General features: G+C 42.1%; 1 protein-coding gene across 1 annotated transcript in view; it reads right to left on the bottom strand.

The window, feature by feature from the left end:
- MRPS9 (mitochondrial ribosomal protein S9) overlaps positions 1–3,500 on the bottom strand; it is a 63,021-nt gene extending 59,521 nt beyond the window's left edge. The window contains exon 1 of the mRNA XM_066621126.1: positions 3,371–3,500. Coding sequence (XP_066477223.1) covers positions 3,371–3,430 — 60 coding nt within the window. The 5' untranslated portion in view covers positions 3,431–3,500. The remainder of the gene's footprint in view (positions 1–3,370) is intronic.
- Positions 3,501–22,324: the final 18,824 nt, after the last annotated feature.

Here is a 22,324-nt window from a genome sequence, read left to right as displayed (position 1 = left end):
CAAGAAGGAAGTCCCTCTCTCCAAGCAGGCAAATGTATTGAGCCCTATGGAAAGCGAAAGTAAGCCACAGGGTCGTGTTTACTTGTGAGTAAGTAAACGTGCCTTGGCTGCTGGTCAAGTCAGGCAAAGGGGAAGGCAAGGCTAGTTGCATGGTCCCAATCTGATGAAAGTGGAGCTGAACAACTGCTCCAGAAGGCAGCACCTCCCCAAGAATAAAACAGAGACTTGAGCTGGTAAGGTGGGCACTGGGGAGGCCTGAAAATCTCACTGATTTTTTTTTTGGGGGGGAGGGGGGTGTTACTGCAGGCAGGCTACAGAAAAAAATCACTTGGTGAAACAGGGTTAGCTTCCCCTTATTTAATTATCTGTTTTCTTTAATTTAATTATTTATAATTTATTTTGCTTTATGATGTCACTTCCAGCCATGACATCACTGCTGGTGGGTCCTGGACAGATTGTCATTCTGAAAAGTGGGTCCCAGTGTTAAAAGTTTGAGAAACACTGCCTTAACTCAGAACAGGTCAATGAGACATCCGGGGTGTGTGTGTGTGTGTGTGTGTGTGACACCCTAGTGACCAAAATTCTGGAAATCATGGTTTTTAGGAATAATACCATCATGTTATATACCATTTGATGCAGAATTTCATCCATTGCTTGTGGAAAAATAGTCACTGCATTTATTTTCTGGCCATTATTATTATTCATTTCATGTCATGACTATTACTATATCTCAGTCTCACCTACCTCACAGGGTTGTTCTGAGGACAAAATAAGGGGAGGAACCATGTACACCACCCTGAGCTGCTTAGAGGAAGGATAAAAATATGAATTAATTAATTATATAATTAATAATTAATTAATTATGTCATATAGAGTGACAAAAATTTATGGGCCCTGGGTGTCAAAAGACCTAGCAACGCCTCTAATGTCACCCAAAATTCCTGACAGAGAACACTCCTGATGGGGCTCACTGGCAAGAAAGATGTAAAGAAGCACAGATCCCTTCGCATAAGCTCTCATTTCCATTGTGGTCTGAAGCAACTAAAAATACAGTTTCTCCCTCCCTTACTTTTTCCTCTGACCCAGCATGAATTCAAGATATCCTTGTCTCTTCACCAGGCCTGTTGCACACGCCAGAGGATGTTAATGGTGAGCACAAATAATCTAAATAAACAGATATGGATTCCTGTCCATCATACATTCAGTCTGTGGGAAGTACTGTATAGCAGTAGCTGCCTTAATCAAGGCATTGTCATCTGCTCCATGACTGGATTGTCTTGGGTGGGGAAGGCAGGGAGAAGAGACAGAGAAGCTTCTATAGAGTACTTGTTCTTTATCTCCCCACCACCACTGAGGTCATTTCTGGAGGTCATTACCAAAGGCATGACCCTTACATGGAGACATCAGACACAGGATGAGAGTCTGTTGCTTTGATCTAGGCTAGAACATCTATAGCAGGGGTGCCCAAACCCTGGCCCAGGAGTCATTTGCAGTCCTTGAGGACCCCCAATCCCTGAGGACCCACAGGGAGCTCCCAATCTCCAATGAGTCTCTGTCTGCCAGACACTTGCTGAGATTATAACCAACAGTATTCAAACATATTTGCAAACTACCTTGGAGACGTATAATAGAACAATGGGATATACATATGTTACATAAACATTAAAAATAAAATATTACATAGCTTTCTGCATGGTGTCCCATCATACCCAGAGTTTTCAATGTTTTTTTTCCTAAATGTATCCATTCTTTGTTATTCATTTCTGTATTCATTTGTAAGACACGTTGGGCATTAGCTTCAGCATGGGAAAAGGAGGGTATAACTTTTTCAAATAATATTAAATGCCATTTCTCTTAAGTTAGCTGCAAAATTATGCATGTAAGATACCATTCAATCACTAGAAATGAAATAATTTTATTTATGAATATATCTCATTTATTTCATATTTTTACTTTATCCTTCCTGAAAGGAAATTTAGATCACACACACCACCATCATCCTTTTTCTGCAACCCTAAGAATATAAGATAAATTATGCTGAGATGAGAGGATCACCCAGTGAGCTTCATGGGGGTGGGGTGAGAGGCAAGACTGAAGCAACTCTTCCCTTCAGTCTCACACTCAATTCATTATGCCACCATAGTAATCCTGGTGAAAACAAGAGTTCACCTAAAAATCCAAGTGCGCCAAATGAAAAGATCTGATACTTCAAACAAGAAGGCTGCAATCCTATCCTATCCTGACAGTAAGCCCCACTGAACACAGTAGGACTTATTTCTGAGTAGACATGCATAGGATTGTGTCCTAGGTCTGAATTCTTCCACCATACTCCAAGGCACTCATATCAGGGTCAAGTGGATTCAATAATAATAATAATAATAATAATAATAATAATAATAATAATAATAATAATAAATCATTATTTACAGTATTTATATACGGCTTTTCAAACCATTTGAGTAAAAGGTCTTCTCTCCTTTACAGATATTTTGTACTGTGTTATGACTAAAACAGTGTTTCTCAACATTTGTCCCTCAATGGACCACATCACGTGGTCCACCTATTCAAAGTACCACTGGAAGTAACAGGCAATGACATTATCTCTAGTTACTTCTGGGTTGGGAGACCAGATGTAACTGCAACAAACACCTGTTAAGAGGTTTAGGTTGGATAGCAGGGCTTTTTGGAGAGCGTGCTTCAGAGCTGTAATCAATGAGCCATGCCTCCTACCGCTGTTTGTTGTGAGTTCCTGGTCTTGCTGTTGGGCAGCAGGTGCGCAAGGGGGCCTGCGTGTGCCACCAGACACCACCTCAAGTACCACCAGTGGTACTACTGTTTGAGAAACACTAGGCTGTAACCCTCACATGACACATAAATAAACCCTTTATTACCTCCTGAGAATCCTGTCTTGAGCCCACAGGGCTCCTGTGCTTTGAACAGCTACAAGCATAACATGCAGCCAGTGACACTTGTCCCAGGGGGGAGAGATGTTAGGTAGGTGGGTGGTAGGTAGGTAGGTGGGTGGGTGGTAGGTAGGTGGGTGGTAGGCAGGTAGTTGGGTGGGTGGTAGGTAGGTAGCTGGGGAGGGGGTGTTTCTGTTTCTGCCCACCATGCACTTATGAAGAGGACTGAGCCCTGCAGGGGGAGGACTGGCTGCAATGGGGGAGGCCGCAGTGACAGGGACTGGCCACAGAAAGACACCAAAGTGTTCCTTTGGGCCACCTGGACCAGGCAGCCCCCGTGTCGAAGCCCCACGCAGGACAGTGGGGGGCGGAAGACGTGCTTCACCAGGCAGCCCTCGCCACAAGCAGCTGCTCAGCCACTCCCTTCCCTTCGACCCCCCTCCCCCGAGGCTTCCCCTCCTCCTCACCGCTGCGCTCCAGGCGCGACTCCCCACCAGCACACGTCCAACAGCCGCCGTCGCCGCCATGTTGGCCCCTGGAGCGGTGGACACTGCGGCCACCACACGCCGCCACTGCGCAGGCGAACTGACGCACGCGTGCACGAGCACGGCGGCGGCAGAACTGGGAAGCGGGCAGCGGTGAACAAGGGAGGGGGGAAGTGCGCGCGGCCCGTGAGAAGGGACACGTGACGCTGAGGGGGGGGGGTGAGGTACTGTCGGGCGGGAGCGCGCACGGCTTGCAGAGCCAAAGTTGCACGCGCTCTCTCAGTTCGAAGGGAGTTTCTAGGCTTGTGCCTGACAGTCAAGGCTACGCGTGTCTACTCAGAAGTACGCCCCATTAGAGTCAATGGGGCTTACTCCCAGGGAAGTGTGGAGAGGGTGGCAGCTTGAAGCTAGTCTTTGCCACACTTACCTGGGAGTAAGAGCCACTGACTGTCATGGGACTTACTCTTACTCGCAGGTAAGTGTGGCTAAGACTGTAGCCTCAAGCTGCCATCCTCTCCACACTTCCCTGGGAGTAAGCCCCATTGACTATAATGGGGCTTACTTCTGCATAGACACGCAAAGGCTTGAGCTCTGAGGCGCCAATCCTATATACTCTCTCAGGGACTGTGAGGGACTCCTGTGGAGGGTCCAGTGCAGGATCAGGGCCACCCACAGCCCGGCACCAGCACTTTGTCTACCCACCTGGGGATTCTGAGTGCAAACACTGGGAATCCCTTTGCCATGAGAAAGGATGTGCATACCGTCCACTGTTCCATCGTTCTGGAAACTGCCCCTTGTGTCTGAGCGATCAGCTGCAGCTTCACGTGTGCGCAGGAGATAAGCTGGGCATGTGTGGTGAAGTAAAACTGACATTGATTTCTCCCAAACACGTGGGTGAAAATGGTAAAATTACCCCTTGTTTGTTTCATGCACAAGTGTATTTATCTGAACTTTAAAATTTTTTTTCAAATACCTGTATTGCACTTCATTGGTCTCCACACTCCGATGGAGGTTTTGTTTACAGTTCCCAAGTGTTATTTTTGCTGACCCCAACAAGATCACATTTAAGCTCTTTATGAGAACAGTTTCATGTGGGCTGATCAGAAAACAAAACTTGAAAACCTGAGGGAAATAAAAGCTCAAGAGATTTGTCCCTGACACACACCCCTTTTGCTCTACTCAAACTTATGGCAGCTAAGTGGCTGGCACAGGTTTGAGTAGACCTATTGGGAACCCTGTGGTAGTAGAGGAGGGTACGTAAAACATGCTTCTACTCAGTGGCATAGCTAAGGGAGTGCAGGGGGTAGCAGTTGCACTGGGCATCAAGCTTTAGGGGGGTCAATAAGCTGAGCTTGACACTAGTGACCCAAATTGTGAAAATCTTGATATGAATGAATAATACCTATCATTGGAAAGGTAATTTAATGCAGAGTGCAATGAAGCAAATGGCACTGGAATATCTGTTTTCTGTCAAAAGTTATGGCCAATTAACCAGAACATGAAAACATAAGTGACTTGTGGAACAAAAAGTGGATTTGTTTAACTCCAAACTGACCTATGAGACAGTTTGTTCTGAGTGCCAATGAGATGTTATTATGATTCAGCATGGAACCAATGACTTTTTATTTATTTACTTAATTAAATTTGAATTTGTCATGCAGGGGGGGCTACAAAATCTTCTTGGTTGCAGATAGATGCCTTAGCTATGCCATTAAGGGGGGGGGAGGCAGCAGAGCAAGTGGGTGGTGAGCTGCTGGGGGAAGGATGTGGGTTCCTCCCAATTTGCACTTTTTATAAAGCCAGGGTGTGATGTAACTTTCAGTGGTTATTGTAAGACCTCTGCCCCATGATAATTTTGATCAAAAGGCAGCAGCATACATCTATAAACTAAAAAAAATACTCATAAAAATGAAATATTTCTTATAAGACAGTGTATTTTCTTTTAAACATTGAGCTGCTTTAAATGCATAGCAATTACAGTAAAGTAAGTAACCTCTACAAATTTTTATGTGTGTGACAGAAAAGAGCTGCAAGTGTATTTATCTTTTTGAGGGGCATAAATTTAACTTTACAAATTTGTGGCACTAAAGAAAAATCTTTTTGAGCTTTCAGTCCCAAAGCAGTGGAGATAGATAACCTGGAGTTTGTGTTGGAAATCATCGAGCTTCATCTCAGGAACTAATCAGTGACTGACCTCTTCTATATGCTGAAGCTGTAGGTCACTGTTGGTTTCAGAAGTCAAATGCCTTATTGAAGGACATCAGACAGTAAAAAAAGGATAGCCAAGTTTTTCTCCCAGTTCCCCAAGTGCGTGTTAATATAAAAAAACAGTAACACTGCAGACTTTTCAATCTTTTAAGAATAATTTTGTCTATCTTTTAAAAATAGTATGACCCTCATAAGGGTGGTACTATCATATACATGAAGACTTCAATCTTATGTATATGTGTGGGAGTAAGTCCTACTGAAATCACTGGAACATTTCTGAGTAGACAGCACAGCATAGCACTGTAATGGCCCTATCATATCCCACATCGGTGTGCTTGACGCAGGGCCGCCAGTGCAACGGCTGCTGTATCCTGTGCACCAACAGGGTACCTGGCCAGCCAGGAGAGGTAAGTAGAGAAAGCTTTTCTTATTTCCTGGGCTGCTGACTAGCACTTTACGGAACTCCTCAGATCTCCACCACTCTTTTGCTGGCATAGAAATGAAGTGCCACAGAGGGCAGGCCTGGGATGGGGGCTTAGGATGTGTTGGAAACGTGATCACATGTGCCGCCATGATCCACTTTGTCAAATCCTGTTCCTGATCCAGCCCTGATATGCTCCTACAGCTGGCAGAAGCCAACTGGCAGCCGTACTGTACCGCACTGTGGGCAGCAGTTGGCCTTGTGGCCTTTGCATTGGCAGCAGTTCCCCACAGGCTGGCAGAGAGGCTGCCACAATAGGACTGGGAGGATAGAATTGAACTGTAGGTAGCTTTGGCTTTTGGAATAAATTGCATTTACAGGAGTAAATTGTGTTGTGTTCTTAAGTGCTTTCTCTTGACATTTGTATAAAAATGGACTGAATGCTGGTGCTGGCAAGGCCATTTGCATTCCTGGGGACTGCAACAGGTGCTACTGACTCCAGGTGGCACAACTGGGTGGGGGGCAATCTCTCAACATGTTTTCTTTTACTAAAATGTTGTCATGGAAAGCTGACAATTAGCTCAGACTCTGCGTGGTAGTTGGGTAGGTGTGTTTAATTCTTCATTGGAGCATCATTTTCTCAATCTAAATTTCTCCCAAAGCTGCTTTGAACTCTTGAGAGGGAAGCACAACCTCAGGTCCACTCAGAATCTTGTTATTGAGCCTAATCCTCACTGTGCTTGTGTGAGCCCTCTGCCACTGTTCTGGGTCTACAGAGCTTTCCCATTCCCAAAAAAGCCCCCCCCCCCAAAAAAAGGTATTTCAGAAAGTCTGGAAGCTCTCTGCAGCAACAAAAGCAACAAGCACCTCTCAAGTCAGAATGGAAAATCCAAAGCATTCCATGCTTGCACACAGAAGCACTTAGCTACAGGCATGAGAGTCTTTGGATCATAGCCAAGGTGCTACTTAAAATCAGAACAAGTTACCTACCTCTACCCTGAAGCTCACTGCATTTTTTAAATTTAATTTTCTTTCTTTGTTTGTTTATTTGATCACTTTATATCCCTTCCTTCAATGTAAAAATGTTCTCAGAGCAGCTTATATGATAACATCAAAAACAAAAATAGGAACAACAACAAAAAAGATAAAACAGATTTGTAATACAGCATTCTAGATACCTTGAATTGACATTCCTAGGGAATGAGACAGTAAGTTGAACATGAACAGATTATTAAGACCTCAGACAATGAAATCAAAGACGCAAATGTGTCCTTAGCAGCTGACAGCTTAAAGGAAGAAGAATGGGAAGAGGGCCAAATCCTATGCATAGTCAATGGAGCTTACTCTCAGGTAAGTGTGTAGACATGGATTTTATTTACACTGCAATAAAATGGGCATGTTTGGACATATTGGCCACCCATTGTAATATGATTAGAAAAGATAATATGTATTAAAGTCTTCTTGGATAACTCATATAGACTCTCTCTAGGATCTGTAAACATTACCTGAACTTTTCTGTTATCTGTATTACCCAATCTCCAGTTGTGAGCAGGAGCCCTCTGCTTGTGATATTTTGTGATGTCCCTCTAATTCCTGTTCCATTAATCAAATATATTTTTAAAAATCATGTATATTACACAGCTTTATAAGATGCTTCCCACATAGTTTGTCTTGAAATATGATACACATCTCATTGCTTAGACTGATGATATGGTTATTATTTGAGGTTACACTGGCAGAGAAATAGCTTTCTCAGTGGAACCGTAAAACAGCTGATTACTTCCTGAAGCACCTCTTTAAATAAGAACCCTCCCAATAAAATGCTTTTTACAAATGCCTTTAATCTTGGAATACAGCATTTAATCACCTTCAAGCTGATACAGCAGTCGTTGAAAGGGCAAAAATGGCTACCTCTAGATTGATACATCTCTGGAGTTTTAAAATTAATGTTTTCCTGGTGCCTTGTTTTAATTAACCACCTGAAATTAAAATAGACTTATTTACATTATTTCTTGACTGGGTGGGGGGAGAGATTGGAAGAAGTCTGCTTCAGCATCATGATGTCATTACTGACATCATTCTGTCTCACATCCACAGTAATATTTCAGCAGTGAACAAATAGATTTCAGTTTCTCTGACTTGGTTGTTGCATTGCTGTAAAGCCTAGTCCCACAGATTGCATGATAATATGCTCTAATTTCACAAATGATCAGGAGTGTAGCAAAAGTTATTTTTCCTTGCATGTTGCTGTATTGCAATGTATTACCGCTGGTGGAACATGTGTACTGTCTGCTCTGGGTGTCGCGCATGGACTGTAAAGCATGCTAGCGGCATCTGGGGAGCAAGGAGATCTCCAGGACTGCCCCCCTGCAGGATGCACCATGTACTCTGGCGGTGCAGCTGCATCAGTGGGAGATTTTTGATAAGACTAGGCCATAAGATAAGAATTAAGAATGGCTCCGTCTCTTGAGACTTTTCGGCGAGGCCTGAAGACCCTTCTGTTTAAACAAGCCTTCTGAGTTCATGGCCTTTTTAACATCTTTTCAACATCTTTTAATATTTTTTACAGGCCTGATTCTTTTATAATTTGCTGCTCTATGCTCTTTTTACCTGACTGCTTTTTATCTGACTGCTGTTTTTATGATATGTGTTAATATGCTTTTATCTGTTTTAAATTATGTTTTTAATCTGTTTTAACCTGTTGTAAGCTGCCTTGAGTCCCTTCGGGGAGAAAGGCGGGGTAAAAATAAAGTTGTTGTTGTTGTTGTTGTTGTTGTTGTTGTTGTTGTTGTTGTTGTTGTTGTTAATAATAATAATAATAATATCTCTTTCAAACATTGTATTGCCAATGGGTGACACCACTAGGTATCTCCCATTCTATAGTGTCTCTGCCCCCCCCCCCAAGTGCAGAACCTTGCATTTGCCTCTGAACTTCATTTTGTTAGCTCATTCTGTCAAGATTTTCCTGAATGCTTCTGTTTTCTTCTGTGGTGTCAACTGTTCCTTCCAGTTTAGTGTCATCTGGGTAAGAGGTCTGGTCCAGAGGGTAGAGCCTCCGTTTGCCTGAAGATAACATCCGCAGGTCTCCAGTTTGAGGCCACCTGCACCGTGAATGGCGAGACCTTGAAGCAGCTGACAAGCCAAGCCGAGTTATTCCATCTGCTCTTTGGTGTGAGCGAAGAAGCGTCTTGGCTACCCTTCAAGTGAGAGATGAAGGAGCTGCTTGTCAGCCTGTGTGGGAGGAATCTGGAGGCCAGAAAGTGATACCAGACCGCAAAAGATCCATCTGCAATGTTGTGCAGTTCTTGAAAGATAGAACCTTTCTTCAATTGTAAAAATCCCTACGGGGATTTAGAACAGCCTGCCTATGTAAACTACCTTGAATTAAAGTCTGAGGAGAAATCTGATGACCAAGAAAGGCAGTGTATAAATACCTGTATTATTATTGTTATTGTTATCTGTAATTTATTATGATTATTTATTATGTATAGTCATAGTATAAATGTCCTTTGTTTTTAACTTTCTACTTGTAAATCACCTGTAGTGAACCTTTTTTTGTTTCATATAGGGGTTGGTTCACATGTGCACATTCACCTCTTGATGGCTGCTGCACAATGTGGTGATTTGCATGTGTGAATGGGCCATAGCAGATAATAATAACAACAACAACAACAACAACAACAACAACAACAGGTATTTATATACCGCCTTTCTTGGTCTTTATTCAAGACTTTATTCAAGGCGGTTTACATAGGCAGGCTATTTAAATCCCTGTAGGGATTTTTACAATTGAAAGAAGGTTCTATCTTTCAAGAACCACAACAGTCCAGATGTTTCACTCTGATCTGGTTTCACATTCTGGCCTCCATCCTCCCACGCTCAGAGCAGATGGAATAGCTCGGCTTCAGCTTGTCAGCTGCTTCAAGGTCTCGCCATTCATGGTGCCGGTGGCCTCGAACCGGCGACCTTGTGGATGTTATCTTCAGGCAGACGGAGGCTCTACCCTCTAGACCAGACCTCCTGCCCAGATCATGCCAGTTATGTTGCTCAGTGGAGTCACTTCACACTGGCCAGTCATTCAGGGCAATCAAGTGATGTGCATGCATGCAAGGGCCAGGTCAGACCTATGGCTGAACATGGGGAAGTCTTTGCTTGAATGGTTATAATGGTTGGCAACCTTCAGTCTCGAAAGACTATGGTATAAGCCTACAGCACCAAGGAGGTCTCCCATAAAGCCCAGTTTATGCTTCATTAGAAGTTTAATCTGGCATATGTTCCATCAAATCAATACAGATAGTGAGAACCCATTCTTCTTGGATCCTTATTTTAGACAATAACATTCTTTCTTGACTTCAAGAATTAGCCCTCAAGTCTATGCTTTCAGTTTCACCTAAATGTGGTTCATTCAATTTAGCAATTCATGGTAAGTTGCCAAAAGCCTGTTTGGACATGTGCCAACATGTCCTGGGCTAGCAGTATACAAAATTCAAGGAGTTGAAAGCTATCTGACTTATTCCAAAAGTCAGTGAAGAAGCTTTGAAGGAGCTTGGCAAGTTAAGCCTGCAGACAAGAAGGCTGAGGGGGGACTTAATAGTGCTCTTCAACTACCTGAAGGCCTGCCACATGGAAGAGGGCAGAGATTTGTCCTTTGCTGACCCAAAGGTAGGACTAGATCTAATGGGTTTAAGCTGTAGAAGAGGAGATTTCAACTGAATATAAGGAAACATTTCTTAATTACGAGAGCAGTTTAACAATGGAACCGATTACTGAGGGAAGTGGTGGGTTCTCCCTCCCTCAAGAAGAGACTCACCAGGTACCTTTTGGAGATGTCCTAGAAAGGATTTTTCTGTCACACAACTTAAAGAGAATAACGGATTGGACTACGTGACTTTGAAGGACACTTCCTATATGATTCTATGAAAACGATCAAACTATATGATTCTATGAAAAGCATAACACAATAGTTTCAAAATAAGTTGAAGAGATATATCTTGAGGAATTTGAGAGTTATAATCCCAGGCTTGCAGCATCAGATATGTAACAATAGCCGAAAATCCACTAAAACAGTCACCCAGGTTATATCAATTAGTAAGTTTCAAATGAGGCACGAAGTTGGTCGCCAACATGTGATGTATGATATTAATGCATCTGTGGTATGGTAAAGAAGAATGGTGTTCTCAATATTAGTCTTCTGAAGAATGCACTATAAGAAGAATTGCTTCCAGGAACCTGCATATTTTTACAGGGATGTACATGAAAGTCGTACAGAATGTTTGTATTCTACAGGTTGATGCCTGGACCTCAAATTATGTGCATCTTGGACAGGGACTTCATGTTTATTGAGACCAGCATTCTCCTTGTATAAGCACTAGATACAATGAGCCTATCAGTAATGTAGCACAAGAGCATCTGGAATGCTGACTGAAGCATTATTCACACTACATGGGAAGTTTCTTGATGGGGTTTTCTCTGTCAGTGGTGGCCAGATGGTACATGATTTGGTTCTACCAGGGGAAATGTTCACTCTCTTCTGCTGCCATTGTCATAAACATTGCAGCCGAGAAGGGACCACAGCTGTCCTAAGAATCACAATCTGCAGCTTTTTCTTGTCTTATCACATGACCTTCCTTCTGATGAATCATGGGTGTTTTTCATTGATATTGTCTCTTTTGTTATCGCATCACCTGTTGGTAAACTGACCCTTTCTGAACAGTGAAACCAATTAACTGTTGACACAACTCCTTTTTTGACACCTCTTCTGCAGTAACATTTTCCACTATGGGAATTCATTTGCAATTGGAGGAATAGGCCTGCAAAACGTTGTGTCCACGCTGAAAATCCAGAATCAAGAACCAGTAGGCAGAGCCGTAAAGCACTGCCCCAGCACCTAGGGCAGTGACGTCATGACGTTACGTGTTGTGATGTCACTTCCAGAAGGACGGAGTGCTCGCTGCTGCTGCAACTTTGTGCACCCCGTTCCTTCTCCTGTGGAGGCCCCACAAGAGAAGGAACAAGGCATGCGAATCTGCCAGTGCCACCTCCGTAACTAGACCAGAGCCTGGGGACAGTCATAGCACCCAAGGCGTAGCACCTAAGGCAGGTGCTTCTCAGGTTCCATCCTCAATGTGCTTCTGCCAGAAATCTGAGAGCCGGTGTATGGTATTCTGGAGATCCTTTCAAGATTTTGAGCCACACTTCCATCAGTGTGTCTTCTTCAATTATGTTAATTGAACTGAGCACTATTGTGGAGGACAAGTTCCAAGTAGAGGTGTTAATGTTTCACTGAAAGGTTTCAATCACGCTGACTTATGAAGGTAAGTTCCTGATCTCAGAAAATGCCAATGTTACAACTCTTTTTTTTGGGGGGGGGGGGTATGAATGGTTCGAATTTCACTGGTTTTGGCTCCTAGAACCCTAACTTCTTGCCCCTGTTTTATATTATGCCATGGCAATATACTTATAAAAACCTCTTGTTTTTAAAAGGTCCATTTAACAGTAAAAAAAAAATCACATCAATTACTTAGGATTATGCTTGGTCTATTTTTTTATTATCTGTAGCTCTCTATACCAGTGGGAAAAGACGGTTAATAATCTTTTCTTTTCCAAGCCAATAATCTTTAGCTAAGCTAAATATTGTAGCCTTTCCTTATAAGGAAGTTGCTTCAGTGATTGTTTTGTTTGCCCTCTTTCGCAGCTTTTCCATCTCTACGATACCCTTCTTGACTAGAATCGTACACAGTATTCTAAATGTGACCTCACCCTAGATTTGTTTAGGGGCATTATAATATTAGCAATCTTATTTGTGATCCCTTTTCTAATGACCCCTAGCATCGAATTTGTCTTCTTCATTGCTGCTGCACACTGGGTTGACATTTTCATTAAGCTATCTACCATGAGCCCAAGATCTCTTTCCTGCTTTGTCATTGGCAGTTCATGAACCTCATCAGTATATACTCATCAGTCAAGTTGGGATTTATTTTTTTTACTCCATTGTGCATCATTTACACTTATTTGACATTGAATGCATTTGATGTTTACTTGCCTATGCACCCAGTGGTGAGGTCCTTTTGGAGCTTTTCACAATTTGCTTTGGTTTTTGCCACACTGAATGGTTTGGTGTCATCTGCAGCCTTGGCCACCTTGCTGTTTACCCTTAACTTCAGATCATTTATGAACAAGTTTAAAAACACTGAGTTTACTTTCCTTTTTGCGCTCTTCTATTTTATGGAGGAATCCGTACCTTTTATAGCTTCCTTGACTCTATGCATGAGCCACGCTGGCATCCTCCTTAATGTGGTGATGCCTTTTCTACTTAGTGGAAATTTTTTATATTGGGCTCAGTTTTATGTTTCATCTGTCAGTTTTCTAATCTGCATGTATTATGACTGAAATGAGGGATGTCCTTTTAATTTACAAAGCTCCAGCCTTTTATAGTTGGCACTCCTTTTGATATGTTCCCTTTTTCATGATTCAGGCCGCAGTCCAATGAACCCAATGGGGATTGGAAGCCCCAATGAACACAATGGGGATTGCTTCCAAGCTAAAGGTCATAAACAAGTCAACATTCATAGGCTTGCACTGTGAATGCCTTAACTTTTCTCTCTTTGCCTTCATTTTTGCATTCATTTCACTTTGTAATTTATTTTTGTTATTTTTTTTCATTTTCCCCAAAAGGGAACCAGAAAAAAAGTTCTGCAAAACAAAAGGTGTTTTAAATGCATCTTCAATTCAACCAGGTAATGTGATCTGAAGACTGTTCTACATATTGCCACCAATTGGAAGTCTGTACTCAGATCAAAGAAATACAAATTTTTTTATTTTGTGATGTTTCATGTTTATTTCATTTTGTACAATATTCCTGTTCTGATTTTCTGTTTCATTATCCCCAAGTTTGTAATTTCTTTTTGTTTCACTATGCCTTTGTCACATTTTTAGAAATATAAATGCATTTCTATTTCATGCAGATACAAAATTGAAGCTTTGTTTCCAGATTTAAATCAGCCATATTAACACGTAGCAGAGAACATTCCATTTTCATTCTTGTATAAATTAACAGGCTCCCCATTCTCTCCCATTTTATTAAGAGTTAAAAGTAGAGACAATTTTGCAAAACTCAATGTAAAAGCAAAATAATTCAGAGGAAACCTGCATTGTGTGTGCTTGTGTGTGTGCAAAATGTATTGCATGCTACAGACCACTGTGGTTTATGGCCATAGCTCTGTAGTGGACTATATATCTTAAATATGGAAAGTCTTAAGTTCAACCTCAAATTAAAAGGACCACATAGCTGGAAAGGAGACCCGGAGAGCTATCCGAATAGTCAACACTGGGCTGGATGGATCAAATGTATCCAAGAATAAGGCAGCTTGATATGATAAGTTTGTCTCCTGCAGAATATTTTCCTAGATAGCTGGAGATAACTAAAAGTCACTAGACAGCACTGTGATGCTGTCACAGGTGCGTCCCCATTCATTTCAATACTTTATTTTAATCTACCATGCTACCATGGGATGTGACTGCATTTGGGGAAATATTACAGACTTGTACTTTTAACAAGCTACTATGTATATTCTTTTAAAAATGATAGTCAATGGGTCTTACTACTGGGTAAGTGTGGGTAGGTTTGCAACCTAGGATTGTAAAGAATGTTCCTGGTTGATGATGTCACTTGTGGTCATGGCATCACCTCTGGTGGGTCCTGACAGATTCTCATTCAAAAAATTGGGTCCCCATGCTAAATGTATGAGAACCACTGCAGTAGATGGGGTGATCATATCATAGTTAAGAGTACCTCATTTGGCTAGAGTTCTATTCCCTAGCATGGTTAGCATAATATGGCTCGAATTCTTATTGTGCTGCTTTCACCCAGAAAGCACATTTATACTGTATGTTTTGAGAGACCTACAGTTTCTTTGTAACTTAGTTGGGGACACACTATGAGTAATATGCTGTCACTTTTTGTTTTCATAGCCTCTTCTTAAGTGTGAACAGAGTGGAAGGCATTTGAAATAATGCCGACATTCTATAATGGAACAACAGCCTGAATTTGAATCTCCCACTGTGATTGCAGTGGATTACATGATGTTCTGGAATGCCTGTAAAATTATACCAGAACTCTGCTCATGGAGAAGAATATGAATGAAACATTTTGTGGAATTTCATAATATTTTGTGTGTACTCCACACCTATCCATTATGTCCACTTTCACCGGCATAACAGTAGCAACATATCTTATCAAGGGCCTCTCTTTTTTGTACCTTGAAAATTCTGATTATTTTTACCTTTGCAAAACTCTGTTGTCTTTGGGTTGCTGATAATCGACCCCACAGTATGTGAGAGCAGAATCTGATAATGGAGATGCATCTACTTAAAATGTCACTGGAAATCACATTATTACTAAAAGAATTGCATTTCGATTATACATTTTGGACATAATTTTTTTAAGAGGCTGAGCTGCCCAAGCTCCATTTGCAGTCAATACATGCCGTAAGTGTCAGCTGATTCTGAATATTAGGGCCAAAGTGGGGAACTTGTAAATGTCATTGGCTCTATCTTGGCTAATAAGATGTCCCTTTTTCTTGTCTCTCATTTTAATGCTACTGGTGGCACTTTTCTCCATTCAGAACTGGAGAGAACACAAAAGCACAGCAGTAATCTTAATTTCCAAGCCTTGTTGAAACTCTAAACACACATATCTGACAGATACAATAGAGATTAATGAGCCATGACCAGAAGTTTGATTTTTCTGTCAAGTGCTTCCATCCGTTTTTAATAAACAGAGGAACAACATAAACTCCAGAACTTGGCTCTCTTCTGTTTAAGCAAAGCAGGTTCCTTTATAGCAATGTGTCAAAGCTCCGTTATGACTCTGACATCCTAAAAATATGCATAGCTGCCACAGTGCATCAATATAGCTACATCATCATTCTGTTCAAAGGCAGTGGAGCAGTTCTGTCTTGCTACACGGTGTCAGTTTCATTCCTCTTCTACCAATAGCAGTAACCTGATCCAAGCATTCTTATGCCCATGGGAACTCTGATGTACTGTGCTAATGGAGCTCCCACATGCAAGTCCTCTGCTATTGTCTTCAATGTAAGGGGCACACAGTGCTTTGGGTTGGCATTTAGGGACAATCCATTGGACATGTAACAGATTTACATGTCCGTAAATTTGTCATGTCTGAGAGTCCTTTAGAATGGTGCGCAGCTGAGCTGTCCCATTGTAATCAGTTTCTTCCCATTTCAGTACCAATTCCAGCTGTGTATAAAGCCACAGCAAAACATGTGATTTGGTTGTTTCTTCCATAGTAGTGTTGATTCAACTGGCTATGCTAGGTTACATGTACTGTGTTGTATTGTATTGGTGAAGCCGTGGAGGCCCTGTGCATGGCAGTGGGGTGAGGAAGGCTGCTGACACCTATAAGTTGGTCAAGTGGATGTAGCGGGATGGGAGGGGGCATAATGGGGTGGAATGGGGGAGGAAGGAGGGAGTGGCGCCAGATGCTATACCTTCTGGTGACTTGCACCAGATGTTATATCTTCTGGTACTAGCAAACATTTCCCCTTTGTCTCCTCAGACTTGTGCCAGCTGAAGAGCTGGCACGGTTCTAAGGAGAACCATTGGTTGTTGTGGGGCTTACTGAGGGGTAAGGGAAAATATTTTCCCTTTCCCAAACCTCCTGATCACCCCCTCTCCCCACTACAGCATGCAGTGCAGCCAATTTTGGTATGGCAGGAAAAGTAAACCATAGGATTGGGGTGAAGAGTTGCAAATTTAGAGGACAACCCAGACTGTGGATCTATCCCAGGGGTGTCCAAAGGTTTTGGCAGGAGGGCCACATCATTTCTCTGACACTGTGTCAGGGCCGGGGGAAAAAATAATTAATTTACATTTAAAATTTGAATAAATTTATATAAATGAATATATTAAAGATGAACTTATATGATTGAATGAAGGTCTTGCAATAGCTCAAGGCCTATAAAAGGCCTGGCACAAAGCAAGGTCAGCCTTTCCTTCACTGCCACTGCTGCATCACAGACGTGAAATGGCAAGCAGTGGAGGGAGCCCTCATCTCACAGCTCACATGAGAGGTCAAACAGTCGCCCTCATGCTGAAAGCAGTTGCGTCAGGCCAGTGCAGGCTCCAACTAATCTCCGGAGGGCCAGAGGCTCCTTGGATACTGGGGGCTCCCTGAGGGCTGCACTGGGAGTCTTCGAGGGCCGCAAGTGGCCCCAGGGCTGGGGTTTGGGCATGCCAATCTATCCCCATCACGTACACCAAACTGTACATATATGAAGTGATGCTCCGTAACACGGGATACTACTAGCTTCTGCTTTCAGATAATTGTTTGCAAGCCCAGAGCACACTCTCTCCCTCTCTCTCTCTCTCTGCATTCTCCATGTGTGTAGGAAAGAAACGGGATTGTCCCCTTAGTGCTCACTGTAAGTTGCTCTTTGAAGTGAAAGTATATTTTGTACAGTTATTGTACATTTTGTCATCATTGCTTTATTTTTAAATCTACAGAAATGCCCAAAACTAAATAGTAGTCACTGTTTTATTCCTTGTTGAACTTGAATATACATTCCTTACTTCCAAATACAAGGGGATTGCAAGCAGGCAAAAGAAAGCCTAAGAGGGTTCTTGCAGCATCATGAAATTCTTTATTCTTGCTTATAGTTTCTTACATTACATTTATTCCTTAAAAATGCAGCACAAACACATTTGAGCTAATCTGAAATTAATGTTCAAGTGATTTTATACTACTTAAAACATGCAGCATTTCCTTCTCATTCTCTTTCCTTTTTTCTCATTTCCTTAAAAGATGAAAGGGACTGGATACAAAGCAGAAGATTATCTCAGGGTATTTGCACCCTTAGGGATTTGCCAGAAAAACAACTCAGATGCCATAAATCTAATCGTCCACTGAATGTCACTGTTTCTCTATACTTGCAGAGGTGGAAGGGAATTTACCTGGTAATATAAAACAGGACTCTTAAGGTAGGAAATTGAGGAAAGTCTACATACACATAGATAATATTTTTGCCCAGATTCCAACACTCTTGAAGATCAGTGCAACCAAGAATAAAAAATAGTGGTGAAGTTTGGATTTTGTGAGTCTAGCACTTACAACCAAGGATGGTCCTAAGGTCTAATATAATGTTTCTTGAGTCCATTCCTCCATCTCCCTCTTGCTGTAACGTATTGAGGCCACTATTGCTACTGCATGGTGCACTTGTGCAAAACACTTGCACTGTGGTCCAGGAAAGTCAAGGATGAAGGGTTAGAAGCAATCAAATAGTTCAGAGTACCACGACCCCTCAACTTTAGTGTATATTGTGAAATCATGCATTATGGTCCTTGCTTTCTTCTGGTGATCTTCTGTGACTGGAATCTGAGCAGCATGAGCCCTTTTTCTTTGCTCTTCCCTTGATAACTCAATCCTTAGGTTTTTAACCTGCACTGAACTCCAGGGCTGGGCTTTCCATTTTAGACCATGAGGAACAGCGAACCCTCCCACCCCCACATGACCCAGTCCTATTTAGTCACTCTCCTCCATCACCCAGTTTGACTTAAAGAGAGCTTCTAGTTGGAAGAATGTTTACATTGTATGCATTTTAGGCACTTCTAATGTGGCCCTTCTCAGATATGCTGTTGATGAGGAACATCTATGGATTTCAATCTACTCGTAATTTTTAAGTTGACATCAGTTATACTCGCAAGTAGATTCATCTGCAGACCAGCTGTCTTGCTACTGCTAGCAACTGTTAGTGATTGTGTTGCCTACAGAAGCTTCGCTGAGCTGCTGTCATCACTGAGTTCCAACAAGATGCCAGTTCTTTCAGGACTGAGCTGCATATTATATACATCAAGTCCATGTGGGCTGCCTAAGTGGATGTAACTATAGGCAGTTGTGACTCTGGTTTCTCTCCTGCTCTGTAACTTGATGTGTGTTCTGTCTGTTTCCATTTTTTCCTCAACATTAGTCCTCTAACTTCATTTGTTCATGTTGGATCATAGAGAGTGAATTGTAGCAGATTTCATGCTCCATACTCTTGAAGGACCACCTTGCCCCATACTTCTGGTCTGTATCTGAGGTCAGTTGATAAGGTCTTTCTCTGTGTGCCCCACCATCAACATCAGAGGTGTCTCAGATTACAAGTCATAGTAGGTATGTGTAAGCTCCTGGTTTTAAGAGGTAGGCTACCTCAGATTGCCAGATGCAGGGGAGGACACCAGGACTCAGGTTGTGTCTTGTTGTCTTGTGTGCTGAAGCATTTGGTGAGCCACTGTGAGATACAGGAAACTGGACTAGATGGGCCTTTGGCCTGGTCCAGCGGGGCTCTTCTGAGGTTCTTATGAGGTGCAGTTGATGGGAACAAGAGAGAGTTTCTCACGCCTTCTCTGTAGTGGTATCTATTATGTGGAACTCTCTGTCTCAATTAGCCCCTCTTTGTTTTCATTTTGCCATTTGTTAAAACCTCTTCTTTTCTGCCAGGCCTTTAAAGTTTAGTTTCCCTCCACTGTTTCTGACTAAATTGATTTGGTCCAGGATCTTCTGAAGGCATTTTGACTGTGTGGGGTGCTGGGGTGGTTGTTGCTATTCTGCCACTATTATTTTTAATTGGGTATTTTGTTATATCATTGAATTGTAAACACAGGAAGGGAAAAGTGAGGTATAAATGTTTTTAAGTAAATGAATATTTTTGTATTAAAACTGAAATTTATCCCCATCTTAAGTATATCCATCTTAACCCACAGATGATATTTGTCCCACTTTTTTTAAAGGCAACATTTTGGAAAATTTAGCAATGGGCACCATTTTCAGATTTTGATGGTTTTGGTCATGTAGACATCTATGTGCTTACTCAGTGTCAGATTCCAGAATGAAACTTGTGTTCTCAGCATCTTGGAAAACTGCCTTCTGTGCTTTTTAGTAGGCACTGAGAGGCAAGTAGATCTTCCAAAAGCTGGAAGCAATGTTTAATTAGTCCTGAGTAGCTGACTAGGAGGCTGACATGCATTGGTCTTCGAAAGAGGGGTAAAAAAAAAAGTGCCTTAAAGCACTACAGTGATTTTCTCCCACTGCGGCAATGTCTTCAGATTTTGCAAAGCTTTTGCTTTTATTTTTTAAAAAAGTCACTTGAGGACTGTACTGGATTGCAGATCTCCTGACTTTTTTTAAATAAAAAGAGCAAAGCAATGAGGCATTGCCCCTCCTGTGGACATGCACAGAGTATGTATTTTTGAAGTACTTTTCGTAGAGGGAAAATGATCATGTGTTGCTGATAAATGTTCTTTTCTTACATGATCTATCAATGTTTGAATTGTCTGCATCTTTAAAAAAAATAATCTCAATAAACTTGGGGGGGATTACCATGGACCCCACTTTACAATGAGTTCACTTTACAATCAAATCTCTTTACAATAGACTCTTCATAGTAAAAAGGTTCCGTATGTGATAAGTTATTCACTTTATAATGGGCTCAAGATCTCAGCCGGTAACTGGTATACAAATGAATGTCATTTAGTGATGTTCTGATCACTGATGGACTGCATATACAACGGTCTGTCACTGATCCCTGTTCCCCCTCCAAGCCTCAGGAGCTAAGGGAGATGTGCTCCCCTTGCCTCTGGAGGCCTTTCTGAGCCCTGCAGAGGGCACATGTATCTGCTCATGGCCTCTGAGAGACTCAGAATGGCCAATTCTGTTGAAAAAATGCTTCTTCAGGTTTCTGGAAGGATGTTTTTATGCCGTAAGGCAGTGCCTTAAGGCACACATTTAGCCCCGGGACCCACTTTTTAGAGTGAGAATCTGTCAGGACCCACCAGAAGTGGTCATGACCAGAAATGACATCATCAAGCAGGAAAATTTCTAACAATTCTACCCACACTTACCCAGGAGTAAGTTCCATTAACTATTATTGTTAAAAGAATATACATAGTAGCTTGTTAAAAGTACAGGTCTGTAACATTTGCCCAAATGTAGTCACATACCATGGTAGCACCAAGTGTAGTAGATTTTTTTGAAGCATCCAGTTTTGTACAGTGTTTACCTTTTATGCCAATAAAGCAGGGGCATAGGAGAGAATTTCAGCAGGTGCACCTTGTCACCTGTGAGATGTCAAGATGCATCTGCTGACATTCCCTCTTCTATACAATTATTAAAGGTCCAGAGTCCCTAAAGTTGAAAGTTTGCCCACCCCTGCAATAAAGGATGGATGGATGGATTTTGTATAGCTCGGAATTCAAACATTCCAACACTGCATAGCTCAGAATTAAAATGGAAGTCAAAGCAGAATGCAGGTTTAGATCTTTTTCCAACCACATAGCCCTCCCCCCTTTCCATCATCCCATCTTCCCACCTATTCAGGGCAAAGCATCATGCCTCTCTTCCACTGGGAGCACACCCTGCCCAGCAGCTCTGTACCCTGTATTTTCAGCTCTGTATTTTCAGTGATGGCTGAGCTAAGTGCTACATGACCCACCTGAAATTGGCTCATGAGCCACCCATTGGGTCCTCACCCACAGTTTGAGAAACACTGCTTTAGAGTGTTAAAAGCACTTCACAGTCATTCTTACAGTCATCCTTATAACCAACCAATAAGGTGGTCGAGTATTATTATTCCTGTATGATAGGTGCAGAGCTAGCTCTTGGGATAGCAGCTTGGCTAGCAAGTTCATGGCTGAGGCAAGTTTCCAACCAGTGATATCAACAGTTAAGTCCCAGTTACCCTGAAATAAGTTCCACAGCACCCAGTGGGGCTTACTCTTCAGTATGTGTGTTTAGAAATGCAGCCTTAACCTCTGTGCTACACTAGCTAACGGGTACTGTCCTTGAAAAGATGCGATGTCCACCTGAATTCCACAATGCTCTATGGCTCTTTCATGTCTTACCCTCCTTGAAAAATAGGGCTGGAGTTCAGGTGCTTTCCTTTATTTTTTCTGCCTTCTATCTGATCTTCCAGGTAGATCTTTTGTTTGACTAATTCCTTCAAGGCATACATTTTGTGAAGGCAAAGTTTTCACACACATACCTGCACAGCTGGGCACACACATTACCTGAAGGTTTCCCAGAGAGTCCCTTTTACCATGTGCTGTGGAGTTCCATAAAGACAGCTTTCAACTAAGAAGCAGGAGGGTGGTATTACATACAGCTGCTGGAGCAGGATTATCCTCCCTATATTATAGAAGATTTGGTGGGCCTGTGAACACTTTCTACCTGTTTTAAGATTCGTAACTGTGGGTTGAATGGATTACCTTCGGTGCTTGATTTGCTCGCCGTTCTTCTTAGCACCGTGTTGACATGA

Source organism: Tiliqua scincoides, chromosome 3 (assembly GCF_035046505.1).
Source record: "Tiliqua scincoides isolate rTilSci1 chromosome 3, rTilSci1.hap2, whole genome shotgun sequence".
Lineage (NCBI taxonomy): Eukaryota > Metazoa > Chordata > Lepidosauria > Squamata > Scincidae > Tiliqua > Tiliqua scincoides.
Note: the sequence above shows the minus strand (reverse complement) of the source record. Positions and strands in the feature narration are given on the sequence as shown.